Below are 19,796 nucleotides of genomic sequence, written 5' to 3' on the forward strand. Positions count from 1 at the left end.
TGCCTGTTCTTGTGCTGCCATGATTAGTGCCTCTGTGCTGTCCGTCAGCCCAGCCTTTTCCAGCCACTGGTAGGATTTTTTGATATCAGGTTCTCCATCTTTCTTGTCCTCACTTTCGGTTTTCTCCTGCCTGAGGTATTCACCAAGCCATTTGTCTTTGGGGGCCATCTTTCTGATGTACTCCTGGATCTTAGTTGTTTCATCCTGGACAGTGATCTTGACACTCACTAGCCCTCGGCCTCCCTCGCTACGCTTGGTGTGTATATATATATATATTTACATTTATATCTGTGAATATATAACATCTGTGAACCTATGACTAAATACCACTCCCTCTGATTTCCAAGTCCTGCTAATAATTTACAAATTTCTGTTTAGAGTTAAAATCTATCAAGAAAAAACAACAGTCTGAACTTGAAACATGTGTTTTATTTTCCAAAAATAACAATATAACATTTAAAGCTTGTTAAATTGTGAGACTTTAAGTTACTTTTAGTGTTGCAAGAGAAGACTTACCCTGCTCAGTGTTTTCTCTTTTTTGGGGACAATGTTTTCTCTGTTCATTTGGTTGTGGTGAACATCAGTTATGGTTATAATCTGTTACATTTATTTCTATGTGTGAAAGGGCGTCTTTCAAAGGAGCACAAATGAATTTGCTGCGTCGGCTCCTTTCATTCTAACAAACAAAGCCTAATTTACACACAAACAAAGGCTGACAGACGCAAGGTGGGTATTCTTCATAATAAAAGCCCACCTAATCAACTGCAAAGATCAAATATTCAAATGACAAAGGGACCTCATTATCTGTACACATTCATGTGGCACTGTGTTAGCTGCCCCCCTCCCACCGTGCTCAGGCGGTTAATTGTCAGTTGATATTTAGGCTGACAGTTTTGGGCGGACTCGACAGGGGAGAGAAAATCAGATTGCCTGAACTGCCGCAAAACAATAATGAGGCACATCTTCCCCTATCACCCACTATTTTTGACATTTCACTCATCCATGAAAGCAGGTTGCAACTATGAACTGCTTTCTCCAGCACCCACAGACATAATTTACAGACACCAGTACTGGTTTATCGGATCAGCATGTCCACAGGGATGCTAGGTGTGGGCAGGCCAGTTTAGTACTGGAAAAACAGAAGTATAAGATTTCAAAACGCACACACAAACCATGTGTCCTCTCTTTCTCTAGGTTTCCTTTGGCTCTTATCACAAACTCTCTCTGGCAGCTTGTGATCTGATTGGTTATTCATGTCACGCTGCCGAAGCCTATCACATTATGCTCAGTGATGTGCATTTCCATCCAATCAGGTTTTTCTTTTGTGCTCGCTGGGTGTTCAGATGCAAATCTATTCAATAGAGCACATTTTCATTTCCCAATGTAGAGCTGCTGGCAAATTCATGAGCAGAGACACTGAGAGGAAGTTTAACAGCAGATACAGGAATGAGCAAAAGTCTTAAGCTACATCTTTCTTTACAGATTTCCTCCAAAGACTTAATATTTCTTTTTTATGCTTTTGAAGTTTTTTTTCTATTATTTGTATATTTCTTAATAACTCTGCATTGTAACATGCATTTTAGACCCCATCTGCGTATCTGATACTTCTATAACATAGGTAGATTTTCTTTTAAAATATGCTCCTGTAGTTTTTCCAGTGTTTTATTGTCATTACACTATCACAAGTACAGAGCAATTAAATGAACTCTCTGCATTTTACCCATCCCCTTGGGGAGCAGTGGGCTGCCATCGTGCAGCGCCCGGGGTTAGGGTCTTTGCTCAGGGAACTAGAGTGGTCCCTGGGAGTGGGGCTCAAACTCAGAACCTCAAGATTCCAAGCGCCACTCCCCAAAGCGTGAATGGTCTTGTCTAACGACCCACACATTCCTCCCTGCTGGGATGCAAACCCTGTTTGCAGGACCGATAACTTGAGCTAGCCAGCCACATATTTATACCGGTAACGTGCCACGCAAAAGCGTCACAACTCAAACAAACCGTATATACACAACACGCATAAGACAGCCTGCTACTAGATTTATTTAAATGTTGCAAATTTACACAACTTGTTGTCTCATGCTACACCATGCATAGCTCTATCTGCACTGATGAAGCCGCACTCACTTCACATGGTTGCCATAGAAAGGAAGACCGAAAAAAATGTTTGGTTTAATAAAGATATATTTTATTTGAACGGTTTGGTGTTCAGAATCTTTAATAGTCTTCCAAATTTATATTAAATAACTTCAGGGAAAGGATACTTTTAGCTACCTACTGACTACTGACTACTCATAGGATTTCTAAGAGTCGGAGGAAAGTGTTGCCCCACTCTTTATGGATATTAGCTTCAGAGTTTAGATTAGGTTCCCTGTTTGAAATATTATTCTCGGTTTATTTCAGATCTGGTGTGCAAATAATTTAATTTAAGCCCTTCTTTATATCACAAGAAGAGCAAAGTTGCTTTTCGTGGTTTTCTGACATTAGTCAGAGGGATGGCCAAAATGTGTAGCTGATGACTGGCGTTATCTTTGTATAATGGCATTAAAATTGAACCTGGCATATATTAAATAATCAACTGAAGGTTTTTTTTAAGATAAAACTTACTGCAAACCCTACAAAAAGCTATTTGATATTCAACTTGATGAGTTCAGTTTAAGCTTGTCAAACTTTTTTATTTTTTTATTTATTTTTGTAATGGATGGAGGGAAAGTTGCTTATTTAGAACAGAGTCCCTGGAAACAAATGTACCAAAAAGTGTAATTTAAAATCTATTATTGGTTCATTTAAGTGGTGACTGAAGTACATGCGCGTGTTTGGAGGCTTTTTTTATTATTCCTAAATGAGTCACAGGCAGTCATTGAGTGGCTTAGCTACTAAAAGAAAAAAATCTAAAAATGCCTATGTAAAAGGACTGGAAAAGAATGGTAGAAAACATTAACAAGAAAACTTGAATATCATCCTTTTAAACTATGGCAAGACAGGCTATCTCCTCTGAATTAAAGAAATAAGTTATAAATAGACATGTTGTCATTCTATTTATATCAATGATGCTCTGGCTGAAAACAAACACCATTAGTTCTTTCTTGTTAACTATGTACAATATTTTATCATTATTATTCATTATCTATTTATTATTTACTAGATTTAGCACAGTGGTGAGAGCCCCAAGATATAATATTTGGCACTTATCAATATTCATAAACCTGGGTAGACCCTATTGATATTTTTGATCACCAAATATATTATTTCATGACTGTCTAAACACGGATTTACAGTGGCTCTTCATACTCCTGCAAGGTCGCTTATTCAAGAATCATGTTAATAAATCCTAGTGACAAGGGTGGGGCTTTTGATCAGGGGGTATCTCGTCTAAACCTTTTTAGTCAGCTACAGAACACATTGTTTTTTTTAGATACATTATGCAAAGCATCAAAAGAATATTTTACAAACATCAAAAATGGCTTAGATAAAGGTAGCTTAAACTCCCTTTATAAAGAAGTGCATTTACTTTTTTTTTATTGATAATTCAACTGACCATGTGGGGATAAAAAGGTCAATGCACTGTGATCTTGACTTAGCAGATATGGCCAAACGATCATTACATAAATGAATCAGACATTTTGTGATGAATTTGAATAACTTCCAGCATATAGCATCCTGAGGTGAGTGAGTAATATGAGTTTCTTTATTACTGGGTTATTTACAGCCACATTTTACCTGCATTTAGCAGTTGTAAATGCATAGTGCCTGATATTCAACAGCTGTGATTCTCATTCAGCATCATTTTTCAAAAGGTGCGAAAAATCCAATAACGTGCTGAAGTATATGATGTACAGAAAAATTATGATTCCAAATTCTATGTACTTCTTTTTTACAAATAAAGACACTCTTATTCTGATAGATCAGCTAAGACAATGTTTTGTCCTCTGCATTTGAAAGGCAGATATAAAATGAGGTGAAGTATTTAGACTTTTTTTGTGCTGATATTTTTGCAAAATTAATAAATAGAGATGAAAAAAAGAAAATGACGTTGTCATGCTTGTTTCCCTCTTTGCACTGACCTTCTTAACATAGTTCTGGATGGCTTCTGGGTCTGCAGCCTGTTGACTGGCCACACAGACCTCTGTCTCCAGACGGTTTTTCACCCACCTCAGCTGGCTTTTCTCTAGACTTGGAGGCAAGACATGAGACGATGGTCATGAGTCATTTAGTTCAGGTCAAATAGATGTTATTTATCAGAAATGTCACATATGCCAGGCAACATATTTTAAGGTCATTTTCTTCTCTTATTTCACATTTCATCTCAACTATGGTAGTTACTGCACATTACCCGCTGACTTTACTCTCAAAAGAAGGTTTGCCTCTAAAGATTGTGGAAGACAAGCTCATGTTCATGAGCACTTGTTGACCCAGAATGATCACAGCAGAAACTTAATGTCAAATCTGATGGAAGGGGAATTTTCCATTTAAGAGGAGCACCCATTTACCACAGGCACAAAAACCTTATTAGACAGAGAAAAAAGAGCCAAATTTCCTTTTGCTCCCACTGCAAGGCACCATCATGAAAGGCACATTCAGATACGCCTCTTCAGATTTGGATTGAGGTCAGTGGGAAGGCCGTAGTAATATCTTGTGCTCTGAGGCGTGAGTGACATTCTCAGTTAGATTTGAAACAGTAGATCTATTTTTTTCCCCCCATTTCATTTTTATGGTTTTGATGAAAGGGTTGGTGATGATGGGGAGATAAAAGCCAGCGTAAAGGGGACAAAGGGGGGTGATCGGGACAAAAAGAAAAAAAAGGAGCGTATGCATGTGTGTGTGTACGGAGTGGTCTCTAAAAAAACAGATGAAAGGATGGTGAGATGGACTCTCTTTCAGACTGCCGTTCCCCTCTGGCGAGCTCTGGTGATGCAATCAGCCGTCTCCACGGTGACAGGTGCCAGGAAGCAGCAGGACAGCTTGGCAGGAGGGGCATCAGAGGAGCAGCCTGGCACCTATCTGTGTGCCCAGTGTTTGAATGTGCATATATTTCCAATTAACACAGTTTAAATTTATGTCCAAAGCTGCTAATCATCCAAACTAAATCCTTTAATTGCAGAAGGAAAGATGCACAAACAACATAAAATTTAAGTATAGAATCCCTCATTTGTCATCAGCTTTAGACTATATTAAAATGACATCTGTCCTGTTTGGAATGCTGTTAAAAATGTCTCAGTAAGTTTTGAAAAAACCTTGAAAGTTTTAGTAAATATGATGGATAAAAATTGCATTGTTTGGGGAATATGACAAATAAATAAATGGTTCCAATGTCAAATGTTGACACTGACGTGACATAAATCTGTTGTACATTTTGATAAAATCTCCAACTAAGTGCTGAGGAGGCAAAAAAAAAAAAAAAAAGAAATGCATGAACTGAAAATCACAATTTACGGTACATACTGTTACCTATAAGTGCATTCACCTCCAAATTGCACATCAGACATTTTATAGTGAAAATGCGAGGAGAATCGAGACACTCCTGCTTTCTTTTTGGGTTGTTTTTAAATAAGAAACAATAATCAAAATAGCTGTCCTTATTTTTTGTGCCGCTTTTATGCTGAAGATCTTTAAAGGTGGTGTAGAATTTAGAGCAGCTGGTTTTACGCATCAAAACATCAGGAGGTTTCTGAAAGTTACAAGGTTTTTAAAATTACTTGTAAATTATATAGAAATATACTGATATTTGGAATACTTTTAATTCTTTTTAATTTAAAAAGCATGTACTTTTGAATAATAAAGTATTTTCAAATGTGAGTACTTCAATACTTGAGTAGATGTTTGACCGACTAACTTTTACTTGTGGTTGAGTAAGATTCGACTGTGAGTATCAATACTTTGACTCAAGTACTACTGTTGAGTACTTCGTCCACCACTAATTAAAAATAATACTAATCAGGTAAAAAGTGCAGCAGCAGAACTATTCATAGAAGTAGAATTACATTTAAAAAAGTTACTCAACTAAAGTTAATAGTTTCTGCTTATCTAATGTATCCATTTATGCAGCTTTACTTTTCTTTAGTCCCTCTTCAAAACAGCATCATACTCAAGTTAGATAACCCAACATTTTTTCAGTTTCAGTTCACAATAATTCCTCCACTTTACCAACATTGGTTTATACAGCTTTTAACAATAATTGATTAGGGGTTGGAGCACATTTTGTGTAGAGTGGAAGATCTGAAGAGAAAAAAAAAAAGTAGATTTCACTTTTTTTTCCCCAAATTTTACTTGTAATGTGTTATTGTATGTGGATTGTTGTTAAAAAAGTTCTCCATGCATGTTTTCATTTTCAGAGGGACAACGTTATATCAGCTATTTAGACTCTCAATTTATTTTGCTGGAGCTATCTGTCCTTTATTTATTTTCCATGTACAAAATCAGGAAAAATAGATATCTTCCTTAGTGATGTAACCAGAGCATGGGAAAAAAATATTTTTAAAAAATTTTCAATACAGTTATGCACGTTTAATGAAAAGCATCTTTAATTCCTGCTTCAAAGCTTTTATTTTCCAAAGAGTCGTTTCTGCAAATGAGCTTGTTGTAATTTATTGAATATGACTTTTTATTCAGATTGCAAAAGTTCTATTTTGTTTTTAAAATTTGGATACATCTTTGATTTACAGTGGTGCTGAAAAATCATTTTCTTTATGTTTAGGTTTAAAATAGTCCCTGAAAAATGTTGTTAGAGCTGACTGGGATTTTGAACTGTTCAGGATTTATTCCACCTTGAGAAAAAAACTCTAGTTGTTTTGAAGATTCTCCATCATTAAGGTAATTTTCTTAATACTACAAACCTGCTACCTCCATGTTTTACTGTGCAAACAGCATTCCTTTAGATGCTGTGAAGTGTTATTTATGAAGAATCCCATTCTTCTAAAACTGCTTTACAGATTTAAGGCAGGGCGGGATCTTTACTAAAAAACTAACATTTTAAAATACTTCTCTTAATCCAGATCTTTTAGAAATGAGCTCCTCCATTAAAATCTGACAAAGTTCCATCTTCTGTTCTAGTCAGTCATAAAAAAAAACCCAACATTTTGTAATTTCAGTGTTGATTATTTTGTACCATTTCCTCAATCCTATATTGTAGTTTAAGGATGCAACAAATACAAGAGATTCCTTCAGTGAAACCTAAACTTTATTTAAATGAAACATAATTTACAATAACTTAGAGCGGGTGCGTTCCAGAGAAGACAAGTTATTGTTACTTAATCAGAAGGTTGTTAGAATTTTGAGTTAAGGGTATGGAAGTTACGGCAGGTTCAATGAAATTTGTAGTTTTTATTCCTGTTAATAATGCAGGATACTGCACAGGTGACACTTAATGTGAAACAATTTCTAAAATTATTTTATATTGCCTGGCATTTGACCTGAGACGCATAGACTTTTATATAATCCACTGTCTCCCAGTGTTTCCTTCTGTATTCATTTAGTGTCATTCCTCAGCCAATCCCTTCACTGATCCCTCTCTCCCTCCTTTCCCTACAGCTGCAGCCAGTTAATCACACTCACCTGTTTTGCATCAAGTAATCAACCCTGTGCCCTTGAGTTTTTATGTAATATTCCATGTGTATTTGTGTTCCACCTGAGATTCCTTGTCTATTTTTCTAAGTTTTTCTAATCATTGAAATTACCGTCATCATTTACCTCCCTCCATCTTGCCTGGGTTTGAACCCTGCACCGTAAGGAGCGTTCCCAACACCTGCAGACGCCCACTTCCACTGCAAATCCTCTTCCTCCATGCACAGTTTTTGTTATCTAGGTTAGAGTCATTTTAAAAAAAAAAAAAAAACAATTTAAATACACCCCAAAAGTCCAACTGCTGACTTCAAAAACTGTGGATTATGGATGAAATACCCACGGACTGTATTCATAAGTTGAGTTCAGTAGAGACAGCAGTAACAGATTTGGGATCGAGCTAAAGCATGTCGTTTTAAGTGGCTGAATCGCCCATAATTTATTTTACATTAACAAAAGGAGGTGAGGAGGCTTGTGATAATGAGTCTCTGTTGGATCTCATGTCAAAACAATGAAGTCACACCAGCAGGCACCCTCTAATTGTTAGCTAAATTTGGCTGCAAGCAAATCATCTCATTTATCTTAATCAGCCCACAGTGGTGATATTTACAGTTCAAACTACTTTCTTAAACAGAGGTGGTGGTGGCGCTGAAAAGAGGGGTGCGTTTGATCCGCTCACCTCTGTGTCTCTCTGACTAACACAGCTCTGTGGAGCTGGCGCTGGATGTGAGCGTGGCGGGGTCCGCAGGGATGGACAAAGGGGTGAACAGCCACCAGGACGAAGCCCTGTGCGTAGAGTTCCCTGACCTGGACGGGCAGCTCTCTGACCGATGAAAGGCAAAGCACAGACGACACTGGCACCTCTGTAGGCAGAACGGATCAGACAGAGGAGAAACAGGGGGGGGGAGACTTCAGGGTTAACAAGAAATAGGCATGGTCAAAACAATTATTTGGGACACTTACAAAAGATGAGGGGAAAAAAGCTGGAACAGAGAGAAGGAGAAGGGAAGAAAAAGGGCCAAAAGGCACGAAGGAACAAAGAGAGAGCAGGTTTCATTATGATAATTCCCAGTGAACAACAACACATGGCATCTTCACGCTAAATCTGAAACCAATTACACCAGAGCTACAAGCCTGTGTCCTCACTGTCACCGGCAGTCTGGCGTTTGGAAAGCAGAAATTCATCTGAGCAAACACCCATCCATATTAATGCAGAAGGATTTTAATATGTTAACGCCAACACAAACAGACACCAACCTACAAAAGGTTGGGAGACAATGCTGTCACCCTGTTTGTTTGTATGCGTGGTATCAGCAGCAATTGTGAGCGCAGACCTGCTCCCTTATTACCAAACATAATGGAGGGAAAAACCTGTTCAGTTTAGTAGAAATGGTTAAGGGAAGCTTATCGTATGGAAACAAACTGTCACAGCAAATTAGCTGACGGTGGAGAGAGGGACCCTCCTGAGGTTGATGCATTGTGATAATGTAAGGCTTTCTGTACTGTAGCAAGCTTTCAATGGAGCACATTTGCTTAGAAACGTATTGGCACACCTTGTAAAGAGGTGTTGAAAGCCTCAATATTAAAATGAGTGAATATGTTGCTGCAGAAATATAATCTCACAGAGGATATTTAGAAGAATTGTCAGATTAAATAAAGGTGGGTAAGTCTTTCGCTGGGGGAACTAATTCTGAAACATTTTTTATTTAAAACTAGCATTCAAAAAATGATAGGCTTCCATTTATTCAAAGGGGTTCTCTGGGAGAGAGAGGCATTCCCATGGCATGACAGATCTCCTACTCTACATAACAGTGAAAATAAGGAAATTTCCCTTTGAATTCATCATTTAAAAAGATTTTTTAGCTAACAATTTCATTCTTGTAAGATAGTTACATAAAGACTGTTGATTTTATTTCAAACTCAGTCAGGCTGAATGATGGGAGGACAGAAAATAAATTTTACTGAAAAAACAAACATAAAAAAAATAATAAAACATTTGATGTGTATGTAGTTTCCATAATTATTATGGAGACTTAAAGATGTAGGCCTCAGTTCTCTAAAAACTGTTGTGTTTCTTCCTGTAGGATTTTGCAGAATGGGGAAAGGAGGAGTGGATTTTTGTCTGTAGGAAGAACAGTAATATTCACAGTAACATAAATCCAGAGAAAAAAGATAATCACAAATCGTCATTTCCTTTGACATCGTCTGATAGACCATAGATTTCATGATGGAGAGCTGGCCAATGTCCTGAAACGATAAAACTTTACCTCCAAGCCTTTTTTGTATTCTGTATTTGTTTTTTTTTCGACCACATCCTCTGTTCTGGTCTCGAAATAATACCAGTTTACACTCATCTGACTGACAAACATTATACCAGAAGTCCTGATTGTTCCAGTATGCCCTTCATGTTCCACTTAACATGCACATGAACATGCCTCCTTGGGTGCCTCATGTGAAAATGAAACTTTTTTCTCTCTCTGACCAAACACACGCCTGCCCAACTGATTGGCATGTTGACTTAAGACGTATGGACCTGACTCACATAATCTGTATAGTTTTGGTAAATAAGAAGTCATGCTTGTCTAAGAAAAAGTTTCTAAGCAAAAGTATAAATCAGGAGTTATGGATTTTGTCATTCACCATTATTTCCTAACTGAAATGATGTAAAACAATAAAAGGTGTGATATTTCAATAAATGGGGTACCAGCTGTTTGTATGGATGTAAAGAAAAATAAATAAATAATTGAAAACCAAGGGAAGAAAAATCAGCAACAAAGACAAGAAGTTGTTCCAGGAAAAAGCAGCAATGAGGCTGTCTGTTTCCATCTCGACATTTGTCATCCTTCTCTACCCAATCTCATTTGCATGGGTCCGGAGATGAGAAAATAACCTGAATAAATTAACTAGACACACACCAACCACATGGACACACATCCACACATGGATTGCAAGGAGGGGGGGTTCTGCAAGCCGTCTCATTTTCAATTTGTTCTCCATCATCTGGTGTGCTCAGCCACACACACACAAGAACCTGGCAAGAGTGGCACATGCACACTAGTACACACTCTTCGGACTCCCCTCTCACTTAAAGTGAGAAGAAGAAGAAAAACAACATTTTTGGCGTAAATGTTCGGAAAGGGGCGAGCTTTTCATCAAGCCAACATTTAAACGACTGTCTGTGGAGACTTATCTGAAGCAGCCGAGTGGCAGTAATAGTAATAACAATAATAACAGCTGGAGATGAGGATGGAGTTGTGGAGTTGAGGGTGGGATATGGAAGGTGGAGGGAGTTGTGTTGGTGGTGAGGGGGGGTTGGGATAACAACGATCCTGTCACTGTAAACAGTCATTAGCTGTCATTAGCTCTGCTCGGCTGGCACTCACCCACCGACGAGATGCAGCTCGGGCCAATTCAGCCGAGACATCCAGAAAGTTATTAGGGTGTTATAGGCAGCGCTTAAGGCTGCGAAGAGACTTCATTTATACTGTCTGCCTCTGTGGGATTTAACAGGGAGGCTTCAATCCCTACTGCACAATAGGAGCATGAGAATGGCTGAAGGCAGGAAAGCTGGCTGCTGTTTTATAGTGCCAGCTGTGGAGGACAGAGGAAGATGGAATGAGCACGCTGAACAAACCGCTATGTGTTAAACCAAGCTGGAGGTGACGATGTGGTTTACAGGCTTAAAAGCACGGAGGTGGGTATTTATCAGACTGGGATCACTCGGTGTGTTTGTGAGACCTAGGCTGCATCATCTGATGGTCACAGAGTGCATCTGAGCAGCTGTTTAGCGCTTGATCTCTGATCTTCTATTTCGGTCCCTAACAGAAGCTCTGACCTCTTTACAGTCACATGCCTCGAGTTTTGACCCCCGACTTTTACAAGATGTTTTAGGAGCCTTCAAGTCAACTTCAAAGGATTTATTAATTCCCTTCAACCACACAAATGTTGAGTTTCTAAGGCAGTACAGCTGCAGCACAGTATATTTGCAAGGCCTGTATGAGCCATCATTTTTTTTTTTTTTTTTTTTGCCAGGGTAATCTGCACACATGAGAAAGCAAGAGTTTCCACTAAGCCTGCTAGGTGATGCAGGCGGATTTACTACTTACAGCACCCCTCAAGGCTTATCCCTCTGCTAGCTGGAGGTTCACGTTTATTTAAATAGCTCTCTAATGACTTGCAGAGGTTTCATGAAAAGGTGCGTGCCAAAACAGTATCTATAAAATAATCAAGTTCCCAGAAGCTAGGAGCTGCCTGCTGGTTGGAGAATGTGGACAAAAGCCACAATGGTTTATAGTGGTGCACCAGTTGGCAAGTCAAATGCTGACAAATGTGTTCCTCCTGTTCAGTAAATGTACTAAAATCATTCACCATAAGCAAACAGTCTGTACTTCAAAGAACCCTTTTTTAATTTTATAAAAATCTGATGTATTAAGTGACATTTGCTTGTCTTGTATTATCATCAGTATTGTTTTAGCATTATCAGCTTTGACTGGTGCCTTAGAAACTCAAACATCCTGTCTCTTTTCTATGAGAAAACACAAATCTAGTCACCATCAGGTCAAGCTTTCAATGCGCAGTTTGGTTTCTAAGGGAAACAAACTTAAAGATAGTCAATTTCATTATCAGCAAGGTGTTTAACCCAAAATATACAGATGAAGCAGATATTTAAGAACCATCTTCATCAAATCATCAAATTTTGCGACAAGTTCAAGCAAGGCAAATTTATTTTTAAATGACATTTTAGTGGCAAGACAACTTAAGTGCAGCAGAATTCTGGATCCACTGCAGCTGGACAATAACATAGAGGCTTTAAAGCACTAATAGCAAATATAAGATGCCAAAGAAATTAGAGAGTGGCCGATACATCGGCAGGTCAATATTTTTGGCAGAAAATATCTTTTTTCTTCTTGTGTTGGCATCAGCTGATACCTGCATGAGTTCACGGACTCAGCAGTGCAAAAGTGCATGCATAGAGCCACACTCCATGTGTTATCCATTGATTATGTATTGTTTGACATGTGTCCTTTTTATCATTTAAACAGAGAAAGAAAAAGCAATACCAACTTCAAGGATCAACCCAATGTTTCTGTCCAATGAACTGTTTCTCTCGTCCAACTACAGTTTACAGGAGCCATAGAATTCAGTCAGAAAACAGATTGACAAATGACTTTGGTTTATTGTAGTTTTTCATCTAAAGCAAAGTCATATTAATGTACGATGCAACATGGCGTATTACTTTTTTTTCAGTGTCTCTTTAGGACCCTTCTCTGGATACCCTGAAACTTGCCACCTTCATTCATATTCCATTAGTTAAGAGTTTTGTCATAGTTCTTTTTGTCATAGGACATTAAAACAACCTTTAAGCCCACACATTTGTTATTTTTTGTGTTATAGGCTTGATGGAAAGTTTGACACATTTCTTACATTAGGTGTAAGTAAAAAAAAAGTCATTAACAGATATAAAGGCTAAAGGAAAAGCAGTTGTTGTATAATTTACATATTTTTCACAGATTTTGAATTATGTTACGGAAATAAATAAATAAAACAGATAAATAATATTTAGTAATTTACGATAATTATGACTTTTTATTACAGTTCTTTAACAGAAATCTGAGTTAAGTACCATCATTTTACTCAGCTAAAAGCTTCAAAAAAGAAATAAGCTCCAGTAAATGGTAAAATTCTACTTGTAAGTGTTTTAGTTTTTACAAAAAAGTGAATTGCAAATGCAAACTCAGACACTAAAGCAAAGCCTGGAAGAAAAAAAAGATCCATTCATTTCTAAAAGTTTATTTATCAGTTTTCGCTAAATGATCTGATAATTGTCCCAACAAAAAGCATCAGGTTCCCAAAAGTGACAGAAGTAGAAGTAAAAGCAAAAAAAAAAAAAAAAGAAATGGTTTGTCGAGGTGAGAAAACATGGTACGACGCTTTAGGCACAAGCAGCACTGATGTACTTGTGAGGCTGCGAAATTCCAACCTGGCTCATTTTTATGACACACAGCAACACTCTGCTGTCCTTGATGGCATTATCTCAAGGCTTCGTGCCAATAAGATTGACGCTCTGTGAAAAGTCGCACACAAATATGACTTGAACTCTGTCAGATTGACAGCTTTTCAGGGAAAAAAACGTTGACGTGTGGTGCTCGCTTTGAAAAGTGTGTCAGGCAATGCAGCTGTCTAAGGCTGATGGATCTGTGCAAAGCTAAATTCATCACACATATCCCAGCAGCGTGGATATATATCATAAAAAGGTGGAAGGAATATATCACTGTTTGCGGACAGAGGAGACATCGATCATATGATTTTTATGAGGATCACGTACACAAATTCTCTTAGAATCAGAGCAGAACTGCATTAAAGCTTACACACACAAACGCCTGTTCTAAATAAAGTCTCCCAGTGGCAAAGGAAAGCCCTGCAACCACACACACACACACACACACACAGACAGGGCTAAGCATTAGATACTTGTTATAGGTTTTAATGAGCTGAGTGGGTCTCTGTCTCTGCAGGACAGAAGAAAGTCATCATCAGAGTTCAGCCCCGTGCTGCTTCCAGAAACGGGCGTCAGTCACACTGCATCACACTTAACTTCCTTCCTCACACATACACCGAGTCCTGACTCCCACTCGCTCATCCTCACACCTCTTCCTCTCAACTTCTCCTCTCCTCACGCTAGAGATGCTCGCCCCCTCTCCTCTTCTTCCCTCCCAAAACTACAGCTCACTGCTACTTTGGCTTTTTTCATGTGAGGTTCTGTTACACCGCATTGATGTCATTCCACCTCTCTTTTATTTCCTGTGTCACTCTTCTTCACATTCTCCTTTCCTTTTCAAGTTTCCCTGCCTCTTTGTTCCTGCTGCTCATTATCTGAGCACAGCCTCAAACCGAGGCGGTCTCGGATGAAAAGTCACACCTGGCTGTTTGAGTTAATGCAGAGCATTCTTGCTGACATGTCACCGTAACCAACCGATGCAACCACTGAGGTAATGAAGATCCTAGTGCGTAGAGTACGGTGGCCTCAAAGAGACGCAAAAGAAAATCTGCAAAGTAAAAAACCGATGAAGAAAAAAAGCAGATTTATTATTTTCTTTTAAGATAAAAGGTGTTCATCATATTTCTGAATCTAAGTGTTGGGGTGGGCCAGGAGAAGACAAAGGACAGATCTACTTGTAGAGAACAAAGGACTGATAAAGACTCTGAATCCCAGGATGCAAAGTATTAACCCATTTTCATGACAGCTCCCAGGAAGGAAAGGTTTCACAACTGGGAACCCCGTGACGTCAAAGAGCTACAAAACTCTGGCGTTGAGCCGCTTTCTTTCTATTTAACTCCTTGATCTCAACTGCTGAGTGAAATAAATCTTCGAAAGAACAATGGATCCAAAAATCAGGCTTGCCATTTGTTAAAAGTTACCTTTACTGTGCAAAACAAGAATACATGTAGCTGCTTGGAAAAAGACTTTTGATTCCTTGTCTAAAAGAAGGTCTACCTTTTTCATACCTCGTCCAAAATTGTCAGGTTATCCTGAGCTATTATTTACATTTATGCTGCTATACGTTTAGGCTGATGGATGACATAGGGACCACTTTTCCTCAATCTGCTTCATTCTGTCTCTATCCTGCCATTCTGCAGAATTGCTTTAACCCTATAATGCCAAATGTATCGTATTTGATACATACGGTTTCTGAAATGTTTTGCGTCTGACACCTTTTGCATAATTTAATGGTAAAAACTTTGCTTAAAATCCTATTGTACAAAATCAGATATACCTGATAACAGCCAGTAGAAGACTACACAAAAAATAATCTTGACTTATCGCATACAGTTGTAATAAATTATTAATATAAAAAATGTATTTCTGTTTTTTCTTTTTACATATTTTGTTAAAAGGGCAAATAAGGAATTCAAACCAAAAAAAAAAGTAATTTTCTGTTTTGTTTTATTCTTGGATCAGGCTTTAAATGGTTAAGTTCCACCCATAACTTTATGTCCTCTCTGCTTTTTCTTATCATAGAGCTTCATCTGCTCTGTTCCTGTTTAACTGTGACTCCAACCTGAATTCAAATATCAACTGTGCTTCTCCCATTGACATATTTGTTTACAGATGTGGAAGCTTGGCCTGTTTTTCAGTGTAGTTCTGTTTTTTATTGCAACGTACTGTGATTTTCAGTGTAGTCCTGTTTCTCTGACTGAATGTGTGTGTATGTATGTGCTTTCTTTTTTTATCATCTGACATGGAGGTTGGCTCAGAGCTTGTCTTCCTGGCTGTGTCTTTCCTGGACTGGGCCACCTGTGGAGCTGGTTAACAATTACCTTTTACTTTATTGGATATCTGCTTCTTTCTCCTTAAACCCAGTAGGCCTCAACCAGAAGCACCGAGTCTGGTTCTGCTGGAGGTTTCTTTCTGTTAAAAGGGAGTTTTTCCTCTCCACTGTCACTATATGGGTCCTCAGTGTGAGGAATTGCTGAAGGATCAGTTAAAATATGCAAGCAAATATCGTCCCTGCAAGGTTGAAGAGAGCAAGGAAAAGCACGTCTTGCAAGTCAGTGACTGGAGGCATTTAGCTTTTTTTCACTGTTAGAAACTTTAAACAGTCTGACTGTATTTTCTCTAGTAAAGTACCTTGAGATGACATATGTTGTGAATTGGCACTGTATAAATGAATTGAATTGAATAGAAAGATACAATCCCCAAGAAAATATATTGCCCTTGATTATGTCACAAAAGCAGTTTCTCATAGCTGCATGGAAAGAAGATGACAATCACGTTCCCGAGTTCAAGCAGACATCCCTAGAAGTAATCCTAATGCTAAAAAACTGCTAAACAGAAAACCAACAATAATTTTTACCTAATATACAATAATTCTGTTTTGCACAGCTAGCTGTCACCAAAAAGCATGAGTACATGTAGGACTAAAAAAAGGATTACTATGAAAGCCCAATATTTCTTTAACCTGAACGCTAAAACGACAGTGACATCACCATGCCTACCACTGTTCCACAAATTGTTGTTCTGTATTTATTTGTTCATCACTGCCTGAATTAGCTTGTTAGGAATCAACTGTCCCAAAAGACAAGGTCAAATAATGAAATATTTTAACTGAAATATGAAGTGTTTTGTTAATATACTCCTGTATTTTCACGTAAGTTTTGTTGTGTTTGTTTTTCTTTTTGAGAATACCAATGCACAAATGTGCTCCTTTCTCTTAGGTTCTTTAATACCACATCCTACTGCCAGAAGGTATTCATAAAACAATAGCTGACAGAGGCCGAGAGCTGTTTGGCTGATCATTTATAACAACCAGAAGATGTCTTGACTTTGTATTTTAATCAAAATATTCACTTAGTTAACATTTGCCTTTGGGAGTTGTTGATATTTATTTATAGCCTAATAAATCTATTGTTGCATATCAAATGTGTTGTTTTTGTTCCCAAACATCATTATGGATATTCAGTTAATCCTTTCTTATTTTTTATCTTCTTAAATATAGCCATGCGTTAAACTTTGACACAGGCTGCTGTAATTATTATCAATATTGACTATGCCTGTAAAAAAAATGTGTCAACAATATTTTTGGTTTTTATTCCCTTTTTTACGTAGCTCAGCCTGTCAAAGAAGTTATTTATTCATCCATATCTACTTCTTTTCCTGGGGTAAAAATAGGATGAGGCCCATGTCTCTTGGTTAGTCATTAAAATAGTAAACAAAGTGATCTGCTGTTCAAATAAGACAGATCCATGTTTATCTTCAGTTAGGAAATGACTGAAGAAAACAGCCACTAGCCTAAACCTGCATATATCTACAATCTAAACAGGAATTCACAAACAACAACAACAAAAAAACAAACAAAAGAGGAACAGTGGAACAAAATCTTTGCACCGCTCACAGTGAGGTGAAAAATTAGGTTGGGAAAAAAAACAAAAAAAAAGCAAACATTTCTGCCAAGAGAAGTATCTTCTAGTCACCAAGTCTCCATAACAAATACTAGATAATATCTAATATGCTTACTTTACGCTTATAAAAGTTAGTGAGTCTGGTATGAAACAAATGAGGGAAAAGTACCTTACGCTCATTGTTAGGTACGGTGGGGGTCTGTGATGCTGAGGGCCAAATTCTCTTTAAAAGCTCTGGATAATGTTGTTGGAGGGAATAGCACTGTGACCTTTCAAAAGGATCATTATTTATCATTCATGGCTGAATCATCACAAAAGTCGTCAAACCTGGCCAAAATGTAACACTTTTCAATAACCATCATACTTTCCTAACATAATTCCTGTAAAAAAGCAAAGGAAACAGAGATTAACACATTATCTGGAATTCTGGATGATAGACAGGTTGTGCAAAGAGGAATATTGACAGATCCTATTCATTGTGTGTTTAAATGTTGGAAAATCTAAGTGAAGACCTAGAAGCAGAGTTATGTTGTAAACAAAGTACTGACAGAAGGGGGCACTATAAATGATAAAATACAATTGTGTCTTTTTAACCTCACTGGCATAATTTTAATATCACTTCAGTTTATTTTTATAGCTCCAATCAAAACCTGTCATCTTAAGGCTTTTAACAAGGAAATTTCACTTAAAATATACAAAACAATTCCAGGTCAAGTATTTAATTTCCAATTCATCCTAGTTTTCAAACCAGACGGCAAAGTAAATACTGTACCTCAAATTGGTTACAAAGTTTTCTATCTAAGGTTCTAAGCTTAGAGTCATTAACTAGCAGCAATGACTGGATGAGCATGTAGCAACTGTCACCAGACAGTACTAAGGTGGCAACTTAGCAGCAATTCCTCACAGCGAGCATGCATACAGTGACAGTTGAGAGAAAACTTCCCTTTAAGAAAGTCCTAGCAGAAGCAGCCTCAGCGAGAACAACCATCTGTCACATGTGACTGCGTTTTGAGACGACAGAGCACAGAAGTATCACAGAAGCATCAAAACCTGGATATTAAATCTAAACAGTTGTTTCAAAAGAGGCTTGTTTTGATTGATGCATTGTATGCATGCCGGTGTAAGACTGCATTTGCATTTGTGAGAGAAAGAAAAGGCCTTTCGGCAATCTGCTTGCTTACTGCTGGTCTTCTGGGAGCGCAGTGTGCGCCAGCATGTGAGCATCAGGCTTGTGCCTCTGTTGTTAAAACAGTATTCCACTGAAGGTACAAAAATACACCACTTTGTGGCTAAAAGCACTTAACAAAAATGAGCTGCTGTGTGTATACACATATATGGGTATAATTGCAGGTATAACTGGCCAGGTCTCAGTACTGATCTCTACGTGCGCATGTGGATATGAGTTTGCAAAAATCGGACCCATGCATCCAAAACAACCCAACATTAACACCCTGTGTGGTATTCTGTGGCTGCATTAAGGTTTAACATGTTGTGTTTCTGTTTTAAGGTGCTAGTTTTTTTTTATAACTTGGTTTTAAAGAAGACTCTATAGCTCCTGCTGACTTTGATTATTCCTAATCCGGACAAGTGTTTTCACTTTGTTGAAACATTCCCTGTAAACCTAAAGGATGAATGTCTGTTAAAATCAGAGAAGATCAGGATACTCAATAATCACAGACATTCCAATTCACTCACATTCCATCTTGCATATCTGATGCCCCCTTTAATCTTCAGCCAGTTATTGTCGACCCGTCTAGATCCTGCCATGTGATTGGCTTATTCAGACCAAGTGAGAGACTTTAAGACGTGCAAATGGTTTAAACTTTGCCAGTGATTTGATGATTTTCTTTTCAATAAATTATTTACCTTACAAATGAATCTAAACCTGCCATGAGAAGTAAACCACAGAATGGACTTAACGAGGAACTTTGAGCAAGAATGAGAAATTAGATGAGTGAAAGGGTAAATTGACACATTTAAAATAGTTTCTAATAGGAGTTAAATGTTTTATGTATTGTTATTTTTTTCCTGTCAGTATAATTTTCACATTGTCTTGCGTTATTTGTGCTTTCTCTTATGTTTTGGGTTTTAAGGCTTGTATAAAATTATATGTTATATCATGTTTTTCTTCCTAAACTGCAGTCTGCTCTTGGTTTCATCCGCTTTCTTTGTCCAGAGTTATTGTGACCTCAGCCTCGAGGCTCCTACAGTGAAGATAGAGCAGCTAGGAGATCATAGCGTAATAAGACTGTTGAGGAGAATTAGCCGCAGGTTTCAGGTCATATGATGGGATGGCCACCAATAAATAAAAGGAACTGTCCATACTTGACCCACAGGGCGAATGT

General features: G+C 37.8%; 1 protein-coding gene across 1 annotated transcript in view; it reads right to left on the reverse strand.

Annotated features, from left to right (window-relative positions):
* The window catches only part of LOC107084323, a 43,275-nt gene that overhangs the window by 8,862 nt on the left and 14,617 nt on the right, over positions 1–19,796 (reverse strand). Inside the window, exons 3-4 of the mRNA XM_015374114.1 lie at positions 8,231–8,414; positions 4,059–4,167 (exon numbers count right to left, since the gene is read on the reverse strand). Of these exons, the coding sequence (XP_015229600.1) occupies positions 4,059–4,167; positions 8,231–8,414 (293 nt within the window). The remainder of the gene's footprint in view (positions 1–4,058; positions 4,168–8,230; positions 8,415–19,796) is intronic.

The sequence above is a fragment of the Cyprinodon variegatus genome, unplaced genomic scaffold (assembly GCF_000732505.1).
Source record: "Cyprinodon variegatus isolate N-32 unplaced genomic scaffold, C_variegatus-1.0 Scaffold98, whole genome shotgun sequence".
Taxonomy (NCBI): Eukaryota; Metazoa; Chordata; class Actinopteri; order Cyprinodontiformes; family Cyprinodontidae; genus Cyprinodon; species Cyprinodon variegatus.